The sequence below is a fragment of the Trachurus trachurus genome, assembly GCF_905171665.1.
Source record: "Trachurus trachurus genome assembly, chromosome: 20".
Classification (NCBI taxonomy): domain Eukaryota; kingdom Metazoa; phylum Chordata; class Actinopteri; order Carangiformes; family Carangidae; genus Trachurus; species Trachurus trachurus.
Window position 1 is genome coordinate 11,426,122 of NC_139911.1, and position 11,525 is coordinate 11,437,646.

At 44.0% G+C, this 11,525-nt stretch overlaps 1 protein-coding gene across 1 annotated transcript in view; it reads right to left on the minus strand.

Annotated features, from left to right (window-relative positions):
* kcnb2b (potassium voltage-gated channel subfamily B member 2b) overlaps nt 1-11,184 on the minus strand; it is a gene marked incomplete at both ends in the record, with an annotated part of 72,998 nt that extends 61,814 nt beyond the window's left edge. Inside the window, one exon of the mRNA XM_083995087.1 lies at nt 10,600-11,184. Coding sequence (XP_083851213.1) covers nt 10,600-11,184 — 585 coding nt within the window. The remainder of the gene's footprint in view (nt 1-10,599) is intronic.
* Between the last annotated feature and the right edge of the window lie 341 nt (nt 11,185-11,525).

The following is an 11,525-nucleotide window of genomic DNA, read 5'->3' on the forward strand; positions in this document are numbered from 1 at the left end:
ATCATAAATAAGTTAGTTGTCATAATTGTCCTCCTGCTGCTCCTGAGAGTCCCAGAGCAAGCCATCACTGCATATTTGATTTGGTGTAGATTTTTAAACTGGATGGCCTTCCTGCTGCAACCTTGATCGAACCGCCAACCCAGAAATCAGCAGCCGACCTGTTCCACCACTTGAACCACGATCCCAACAAAATGAGTGTATAAATTCATAAAATAAAATAAAAATGGTGAAATGAAACCGGTTTTAAATTTAGTATTAAAAAAACATTTACTGAAATAATTGTTTTATTTAAGTTTTACTTTGTTTCTTTTCTTACCGTGACTAAGCTAGCTAGAACTCTATTCTAGTGTGTTAGCATGCTAACATTGGCTAAAGAGCATTGAATACAAAGCAGACCTAAGGTTTATGGGAATATCATTAATTTAACAAGCATTGCAAGTCTCAGCATCTGCAGTAGCTGAGATATATTCTAGTCTGGACCAAAATGGTGGACCATGCCAAGACAGAAACATATCTCAAATAAGCAGAAGAGCTCTCAAAATAAGCAGAAATATCTGCCAGCGGTTTCTGACTGAATATGGGAATACACCGTTTCATACGATGCACTGCAGACTGCATGACAGATAGGGGATCAGTGAAATTTAAGATGCATTAAAGCACTTGAAGAAAGGCAGAGTTAGTGGTCAGCAAAGAAGAACTCCCGTGGTTCAGAAGAAGACGTGGGAGGCCCACATAACGCAACAAAGAGCGGGAGATAAAATAATTTTTTCTGTCACTTCCTGGGGTGGTGGGAGACAGCAAACAGCTGGCAGCACAGCCCACAGTGACGCCAACAGCGCGATGACACAAGAGAAAAGCGAAAGCGAGAAAGAGGGGAAGACGGTGTATGAAAATGGAGGCAGTCCAACAGAGGAGCTAAAATAGGAAGAGGACAGGAAAAGCCAAAGACTAGGGAGGAGGAGGAGAAGGAGGGGGCGGTGGTGTTGATGAGAGGGAAAATGCGAAGAGATGTGTTTGTCCAATCACAATAGCTTCTACTCCATCACCCAGTATCTATGAGGCGGTGGCTAACAAGTGGCTTCAACCCCTTTCAACCTCCCACTAATCTGCTCTGTCTCCGTCTCCTTTCTCTCACATGTCCTCGGAGGCTCCTTCATAGAGCCCAGGTTTTCATTAATATCTTCTATAGCAAAAGAAAGTCCCACTACTGCTGCTGACACTCTGGAGACTGTGATTGGCCCGGAGAGCTGCGCCACAAGACCGTCAGAAAGACCATTCTTCTTCTCCTTTCTTTCACATAAACACAAATCCAACTCGCCTGCTGCTCTCTTTTGCCTCCACACTCTCAAACAGAAGAAAACAGGTCATTACATTTTGGTGCAGTCAAAGTTAAATGTATTTTTTACGCCTACTGCATATGGCAGTATATATGACAGTGAAACTCATTTTACACACGCACACTATGCTGATACGAGGTCGTTCCTGTGTCACTGAGAACTAATGAAGCATTCGCTAGGAATGACACAAACTGAAAATTACCAAAGACACCTCAGCATCCCAATGGAGAGGCATGCGAACCGAGGGCAAGAAGTCAGCCGGACGTGAACTGCGTTGATAATGTGGAGCCCAGGCGTTTCCCTTCCATTTGCATCAGGGGTTTGGTTATGGGGGCTGAGGTACCAGCTGCTCAGCCTCTCACACAGCCTGTATAGAGATGAATTGCTCCCTGGGTGTCAATAAGTCACCATGGCACAACACGGTCACCATGGAAACTACGCAAACACAGTATTTCAGTGAAAACAAGTAAAATGAAGTTGATTACTGATTCCTGTTTTCACTCTCTAGAGCTCCTTGGGGGGTTTTCTAGGTTGCAGAGGACTGCCAGGACTCTGGCTTCAGAGGATAGTCCCTCTTCTTTGTGAGGATTCTCAAAATGCATCGCTTGGTTTTTGTTTCTCTCCTCTTATCTTTTTTCAAGGTGTCTGGATTGCTTGTGCATTCAGAGCATGTAAATCCATTCACACACCTTCTTTTCCCCTCTCATATCAAGACACAGCAGAGCACCTCTGCAGCCGTAGCTCATGGTAGCACACAGGAAGTGCAGACACCTGAACAAGTAGTTCTCTGAAATATGATTGATTAAGGGCTGAATGTAAAAAAAAAGAAGAAGAAAAAGAAAGGAAAAAAAACACCACAATGAATACCAATGCACTGGCATGTCACTGCTTCCAAGATGGAAGGGTGAGCAGGATCACAATTCAGCTCTCACCCCGCAAGGAAATGAAGACAGAAATGTGAGGGGGACGAGAAAACAGAGCAGAGAGATGAAAGGGCACAGGAAGTTATGAGAAGAAATTGAGGATTGTAGGGTGGTGGTGGTGATGAAAAAGAAAATGTAAAGGGAGGGTGGAATACGAGATGAGGTCAGAGGTATTGAAAAAGGAAAAAGAGGTGGCGGGGAGAGAGCGAGGGAGACAACAGTGTGGCACCCAACAGAAAGCTGGCTCAGCAGTATTACGAGACGCTTCTGTGCTGCACTTACCGAGGGTATAATGTGTGTATATGTGCAAAGATGTGGAAGACTGGCTGTGAGCGGTGAGTACATAGTGTGTGTTGGTGTGTGTAGGGGAGGGATCACTGAAGCACGTAATAGAGACCTGGTGCTCATAGCGTTTAGAATGATGACTCTCTTCCAGCCCCTGTCCTCTCTCCATCTCCCCCTATTTTCCAGCGCTCTCTGGGACGGGGGGGGGGGGGGGGGGGGGAAGAGCAAAAGACAGGGTGAGCAAACCTAACAAGAGGCGGCGATGGAGGGGACAGGAGGGGAGATGAGGGAAGCAGGAGGAAGGAAGGAACACATTAGCCTCTTACCCAGAGTGTCACTCAGGGTGGCAGTGCCAGCCAGTGCAGCCGCTCGCTACTGGTCCATAGCCACTCCCAGCCTTCAGTGGGATTTATGATTCGCTTTGATGGTGCTCAGACCTGCGGCTTTTTGCCAATTTACATCTCCTAGACTTTTTTGCACACTGACCACTGACCAGGCATGATGTGGGAAACTAATACAAAGTATGTTGGGGAAAGAAAAAGTAGGCCTCCACTAGACAAAGTTTTAATGTTAACCGTGGATCACATGGCTGTTTCTATGTGAAAGGAGTTGCTTGTAATGATTAACCAGAGATTATCATCAGACTCTGCTTTAAGCATCTTTCCATCCACTATTTTAGTTTTCTTTTCCACAACTTTACTATTTTGGTTCACACACTGCTCACATTGTACAGTTTTTGGCTACAGCAGGCCGCTCATTTCAGTATAAAAACTCCAACAACGCACTGTATGTTCTTCACCTTCGTTAGCAGCTAGCTTACAATCCTGACAAAACATTTACCAGCTAAAGATCCTGATATTTCCTTCAGATATTGGTTGAGAACAAAACAAGAGCAACAAAGAAAATGATTATGAGATCTTCATTAATAAGTGGTGCACAAATTGGAATGCTATAAAAAGCTAATATTCCCTGTCTCTACTGGATGTGTGAATAGCAAAATATTGTACACCATCAGCATCAGAATATCCGTGTTACTTCATAATAATAATTCATAAAATCATAATAATTTCAGTCAACTACTGTGACAAAATGACACATTTAAAATCTATATTTGGTGTTTTTTTGTTGTAATATTTGGTTGTGAACTGAATATCTTTGGGTTTTGTATTATTGCCTGCACAAAACAAAAAGTCTAAAGTCATCAACTCTGATTCCTGGAAAGTGTGAGCACCATTTTTCACCATTTCCTAATCTCTTATACATGATATGATTAATTGAGAAAGTCATTGATATATCATCAATCTTAATTTCGCCCAAGACGTAACAGACTTGTTCAGTTAGAAAATGTGAGGGTGTATTCTGGGGATGACAGTAGAATTACTAATGAGACTTCAGCCATCAGGCTTCTCACACCATCTGGCCGCTCATTAGCCCGGGCTTGTACTGGCCATGTTGGTTATACTATAGACTTTGTGCTAAAGTGAGTTTCCTTGTTCCGCTGCACCCACATTTGCCTGTTGTTCTCCATAACACTATTCTATTACTTAAACTGTGCAGATAAAATAGCGTTGTGCTGTTCTAGTTAGCCACGCTTCATGAGTTTCACTTAATGATGTCTTCATTCATGAATCACTATGTGCATGGTCAGGCGCAATACGCCCTGAGACAAGCCAGCAGGCTCTTTTGGGACACCAATGCCACTGAGCTACATCCAGGCTGTAATTTCGCTGCATGTGGGTTCCCACTGGTAATCACGAAAATGGAATAAAGCAGCAGTGTGTTACTTGTGCCAAGCAAAGCAAAAGGATAGAAGACTGTGGATGTGTGCTTTCCAATCGCAACACACACACACATCAGCGAGTATTTGTGAAATAATTAAAAACCGTACACAACCACGATTTAATTGGATCACTTTTGAGGGGCAGCAGCACCGAGGACTGTCTCTTGCTTTGTCTTCAACAACTTCCTCTGCCTCATTCACTTCTTAAACTCTACATTTCAACCCTGCAGGTGACATTCACAGATACAACACTTCAGTTGGATCAATAAAGGCCTGCAGTGTCCTAACTCCCTCTTCGTTTTAAATGCCCTGCAATTCCTCTGCTGTAAACTCAAATGAGATGTAGTTTGCCTCTAGTGATAATCTCACAAGTGCAAATGTTCAGAGCATTTGAAATTAAAAATAGCTTTCATGTGATGAACTGTTGATTTAATGTTACCCTTGTGTAGTGTTTCTCACATACATTTCTATTTTTGTACATACGCTCATACATCTGCACTATCAGCAGGACTGAAATCCATCTGCAGCATGAGTGTAAACTCACAAAATATAATGTAAACACATCCCATGTTACATCTTGAGCTGCAGGATGTCACTTCGTAGATTTTAAAAGTGTTTCTATATTTCACAGCCATGTAAAATCACCATATCAACAGATGCCAACGCGCATCGCTACTGTTATGAAAGTTGATATTTGCTGCTTAGTAACATCACTATAAATTCCAACAACACTAACAAAACTGTGGAGAGTGGAAAGTGCTCCATCCACTGCTTACAGCGCTAGTGCGGTTTGTTGTCCATATGAGGAAATTCGTGTTTAGAGTGAGTAAATAGCAGAACAAACTAGTGAGTATTCTCTGTATATATAACAAATCAGCTACTTTTCATGAAAACAATAGAAGGCATGGTTATGAATGCTTCAAGCAAGAGAAGAAAAAGCTGAGAATGTGTAAGTAACAGCAGGTTATCTCCACAGTTTGTTGATGAAACTGCTGCCAGAGAGCATTTTGAAGGAGTCAAATTAGTTCAGGAGAGGTGCTGCTTGTTAGTCTCTGTGGCCTTCCAAAGCTTTCATTATCCTTTCAACCCCAGGGTCTTATAATAACCCTTTGTCATCAGGAGTGAGTTATTATCGAACTGATTTATACTTGAGATAATCCTTACATGGCGGTAGACTTATAGAGGGAAAAGCAAGACAGTGGTGGACAGGGAGACAGGATAAAGTGTGTCCTCCTGTAACGTCCAGATGATAAATGCTGCTGCCTCTGCCCATGCAGGCACTATAAGAACTCATGCCACCTATAATCTAGGAGGTTGACTCTTATCTGATTATGATTGCAGGGTAAAGAGGATTTAGGTGCTGGTGCCTAAATGCTAGGCTGTACTGATTAGAGGGCCTGGTGGAAGGCTTATGTAACTAGGAGACTGCAGGAGGGGAGAAGGTGTGTTCTACCTAAATGATAAACTCCACTCTTGTAATACATCCTGACAAGTTGCTAAAGGCCAAATAAGATAATGTAGTACAATAATAACTCCTACAGGTTGGGCTTATTATCAGATGCTCTGTTTCTTGCACCACAGATGCATCACACTGAGAGAAAGAACTGGCTTGAAAAGCGGTTAAATTATTTAAAGAATACTGATTGAAAACCACTTCCACACACACACGCACTAAAATAAAATCTGATCTCCTAGCACCACAGCAGTCTAGGTCAGCATCCAGTGGGAAGAGTTTTTCACAAAATAAGCAAAAAAAACACCGACAATACATTTGCCCAGCAGGCTGAGAACATAAAATTCCATAAAATTCCAATGATCATTGATTTAACCTTCTGAAGACTGACCACAATTCACGGAGAGGAGAAAGGATGATAGCAAAACACAAGTTCACAAACCTGGGGCTTGAATTTCACCCAAAGGGAAACTTACTCTATAAAACTTTTGTCTTCATGCTGACTAAAGGCCTCTTAACTCACTCATTCATTTTTTCTCCTTGTATGCTAACTGAATTTGCTCATGTCACACTTGCGGCTACGCATTTATACCGTCACTCCTGCAGTCTCACATATCCACAAGTCTGTAAATCAATCAGCGCGACAAAGTGGACAGCGTGTATCATGCATGTTTGCTCCTGCATCGCATCAAGACGGATGACTATGGCACCGCTGGCGTTCCATGAGATTGGCATTTCAGGTGTCTGTTACAGTAGCTCATCATGCTACAGCTTCCCCACATTGTGTCATCGTCAACAACAGTGTCTGTGCTGGGCCGACTTTGGCTGCTTCCAAGCGTGGGAGGACCAAACAGCACAAGTCTGCAGCACCCATGCAGACCCATTGCTTATCATTCCCACTAGCTAGACTAGCTTATTAGATAAAGTCGAGAGTAATGGTGCACATCCACATTAAGAGCAAGCACGGGGCTGGACATGGCTGATGTAGGGAAGAGAGAGAGAGAAAGAGGGAGGCAGAAAACCCAACTTGAAATGTCTGGCAAGTAGAAACATTGATCTCTTTAAAATGCTCTGGATCCTCGGCCATTATTTTCCAGGGCTGCTCAGACTGAGAGGACTCTAAAGTGGAGAAAACCTTAACAGGGGAATGATTTCTGTCTTGGAGAAATTGGTGTATTACGGTTTTAATATTTCATAATATTCCAAACAGTTCATCTTGGGGCTTTGTACGAGCGCTAATCAAAATACCAAAAAAAAAAAGATGCAGCTCTTGCAAACTATACCATACATTTATTAAAAGGCAGCACTGTAGGCATCCACGGACCAACTCGCAGCATTCATTTATGACGCCAGGAACACAGCTTGACTCGTATGTTAATGTCAAAGCTCTCGCTGAATCACTTGTTGTGAGGTAACATCTATTACACACTTTCTGTTGATCTGAACACAGAAGGAACCAAACAAGAGGCATCTCAATCACGTTTCCATGACACTGGCAGCGTCCAAAGTACATTTTACAAGCAACATTTACATGCGCCGTGATTGGTGTCTGCAGGGACGATGATCGGTAGTGATAATTCTTTCACACGGGGATACAATCAAAGGGAAAAAGTCAGTCAGTAATTCACTGGGAGTCTTAAAAGCTATCCGGTAATTTGGATATGGCTTCTGTGTATGAGCTCGTGCTAAGTGCATTGGCTGTACGACTACACCCATGACTCATTGTAAACAAAAGAGGGTCAGGGCAGCACAAATCCTCCTGGCTCAATATCAAGGATGACACTGTTGTACTGGATTAATAGAAATTATAGCCCACAGTAAGAAAACAGTGGAAACGTCCGTCTGAGATTCCTTCTAAACATGACTGCTGCAGAATTCTGATGTAATTTAATAGCACATTACAGTCGTTTACCGGTGGCTGTAAGCTGTGCAGACACTTACATTTTTAATTAAATATCATGTGGGGAATATAATAAAAAAAAAAACCTGAACAGCATAGAAGCTCACAGGCTGTTGTTGCGACATAAACCTGGAGGTTCACCTGTGACATGTCGAACACCAAATACACAGTGGACACAAAACGATTCTCTGCTCCTCCTTCTCCTCGCTTGCCTGCTCGCTCGCTCGCTCGCTGGAAGGGCCACTCAACCAAAAGTCACGCAGTAACACAGAGAGGCCACTGCATTAGCCTGTGTCCTCTTTGTTTTGACCATTTCATTTATTATTCATTGCGAAAAGGTTTGCAAAGATCCAGCTCAGCATCCTGAAGCGTAACTTACATGACTGCACCTCTTACATCACTCTCTTTCTCTCTCAGGGCTTTCCTCTGTCACTATCTTTTTCCGCCAACTCTCCTCCTCCTTCACTTGTGGCTCTCTCTGAACACCTCTGTGCTGTGTTCAATAAACCTTTCTCTATTTATTTTTCGTCTGCGTCGTTTGCATTTTTCCCCCCCCCCGGCTCTGCAAAGGCCTTGTGCTCCTAAAGCATGTGCCGCTGTTATCGCTGATGATTGTAATCCTAGCTTGATTGACCCTGCTGAAAAGGTCAGTCCTCTCATGCTTAACCTTTATTTAAGGGCAGCGAGGGCCAAAGGTGCCATAATGCAGCACAATGGGTTTTAATATCTGTTTAAGGCTGCGTGAGAGGAAAACAAAGGCACCAAGAGGAAAAAGAGACACAGTGGGAGAGAGAATAGAAGTGTGCCAGGAGAATCTGGGTCTGGGAATGCATTTGATAAAGGGCTCAGGTTGCTTCGTGTAAAAGCACACGGCTATGTACCGACCCAGTAATGGCATTTACTTGGTCAAGGGCTTTCAAGGGTTCTCACTGTACAGTGAAAGGCTTCCCTGACCTTTGGGGAGCTGCCATCTGACAGTCGAGCAGCTCCGGCAGTCTATTTCCAAGTGTTCTTTCAGCATGCGGATAACCGTGGTGCGATCGCAGGGGCTGAGCCATTAGAGTCACGTTCAAGTTCTCCTCGTAGAGCACTCAGCAGAATGTCAATGCAATTTGAATTAGGGTGGGATTTCCCTTTAAGGTTTCACAGGCTTCCCCCACACACTCAAATGAGATAGTGAACAGGTCAGCACATACGGAGATGTTTCTGCAGAATCAGGGCCGTATTGAGGATGTAAATCACTTTAAATATCACCAAGCGTATCGAATTACTCCACTGCCATCACCTGAGTTTGCCTTAGACTGGATATTGGCAGCCTCCTTATAATTGATTCATGTGATATACCACTTCTCCACGGAGGCTGCATACAATTATTAAGCTGAGATGGGGTCCCTGTCAATCACAAATCAGTCGTTGATTAACGGAAAACAAGCCATGCAGGGACAGCACAGGGAGGAAGAGAAAACATGGGCAGTAGCCCTATGAAAGAAGCTGAGTGTTTAGTTTCATTAAAATATTTTTTTTTTCTGTGTTTTAAAGCGTAATACTGCACTATAAATTTAGAACAAGGCACCAGGGGTCTGAAATTAAATCTACCATGATTTCCAACCTGTCTCGGCCAAAGGAGAACATCATTTGCTTCAAGGGGAACGGGGCTCAGAACAATGCAGCACACAGCACATGCAGAGCTGCATTTCTCACTCAGAGGGAAGGGAATGATGCTGCCTTGGTCTCACACACACACACACATACATACAGTACATATGACCCTGTGTTTATGATCCTCTGACATGGAATATAATCCCGGCCAGCCCTGCCCTGCACTGACCGATGATGAGATCAGGATACTGGAGACCCAACGTAAATTACCACTGATTGGATTTCATCAAGGTTGACCTACCTAATTGAGGAGTGAGTCAGAGTGGGGCTGGAATGTGGAGGTGGTGTAGGAGGAAGAGGAGGAAGAGGAGGAGTTGGGAGTCATCCTCACTGTCATCACTTTTAGAAGGGGACAGTCATGACATTGCTTCACAGTCATCTCATTTCTGTGAGATTTGTCATGTACAAATGTAAAAACTGTACTGAAGCAGCACTCCTTCTAAACATGTGGTACGTGGGAAGGGAGAAACACTCATGACTCCCTCCACCCGCCATGAAATTGAATAAATGTGGTAATAAGTGAATATAGTAAACAGCTGATGAAACTGTATTCATGCAATTAAAAAAAAAGAAGAAACTTTTTGACATCATCCTGTCATTTCGCTGACTCACACTCACACCAAGACAGAGGTGCATCCGATCAGTCAGGGAGACTGACACATAATACTGTAGCTGTAGCGCCGCACGAGAAAAGACACTTGTACCTCTCCCTCTAAAAGTCGTGCCATGTTACGAGCCATTGACAGGTCTGGTCTGAACTGACATACTTTATCCCGGCAAAGAAAAACACTCGTAGCTGACGCACCTACCAATTATTTTGTCAAAGCAGCGAGAGTGTAAATCTGAAGCTCCTGCAGTGATTCCACTACGACTTGATCAGCGCCACAACTATAACTTTGACTTAACAGTGACGTCTGTATGTATGTCACACCTCCACCTTCACTGCTAATCTCTTGCACCTTTCCTTCTCCACCCAGTGGCCGCAGCCTTCTCCATATTTAATTCAACCCCAACAACTGTTGCTACTTTAAGGGATGGAAAACAAACAGATGGCACAAGAAAGCACCTGATGAGAGTACAGTACATGAGGCTGTTTAAGATTCAAATTGATGAATTCGTGATTATTTTATACAGGTGGGAGTAGGTTGGTAATAAGTGTGCATGTAATGTGTCATGATCCAGGCCGAGTGTTCGGCTTTGAATGCGAACAGGAAATGTGAGATGGGGGCGGTGTAATCACACTTCCAGTTTCGGTTCCCTACCTTGGCAGCCACAGAGGAGCTGGGCTTCTCCAGGAGATCCCACAGCTTCTTCCTTTTGTCTGAGCAGCAGGTGTTATCAAACTCTCCCTCTCCCTCCCTCTCCCTCATTGTCTCTGCCTCCCTCCGCAGCTCCTCATTCATCTGCTCTTTTTTCTGGTGGTAGCGAGCCTGGCAGCAGGACTCCAGGTAGATCTCGTCAATCCCCCAGTAGTCTAACTCCTGGCCAAATGAAAGGGCACACATCTCCTCCATCATGTGTAACTTGCCCGTGCGGTAAAAGTTCAGAATTGAGGTGAAAGCCCCCGGGTGCCGGTCAAAGAAGTATTCATTTTCATTCAGGCTGTAGTCGTCGCACACTTCCATCAGGGACTCGTGGGTGTTGCAGTCTCTGAGCTTGCCGAGCCGGGTCCTTGGTAGCCGGTCCAGGGTCCGCCACAGGACCTCGTGGTTCAGACCTCCAACGTTAAGGCGGACTCTTCGGGAGCGGGCTTTGGTGCGGATGATGTCGATGGGCTCGGGGGGCAGCGAAGGAGTGATATTGATGTTGGTGGGCTTGAGCCCTGCCGGTCCAAGCCTCTCAGCCATGGTGATTGAAAAGGTGACTTAACTGGGAAGATGTTACGACCACACAAAAAAAAAAAGGAAAATGGGGGGAAAAAAGTCTAAAAATTTTAAATTATGTAGGATCCTCTTTAGGCAAGTCCCTCCATGGCTGAGAAGACAAAAGAGATAGTTTGTGAGATGACTGATGACACACAAGTTAAATCAATGTCTTTATAAGAACACTGAAATGGGATAGATTACAGTATTATGCATCTGCACATTGCCAAAATTGAACAATAAATCAGCTCTCTTCAGGTGGCCGAGATCAGTCACCTGTTACTCAGCGTTGTCAGTCAAAAATAGTAACGGCTGCACGACGGTAT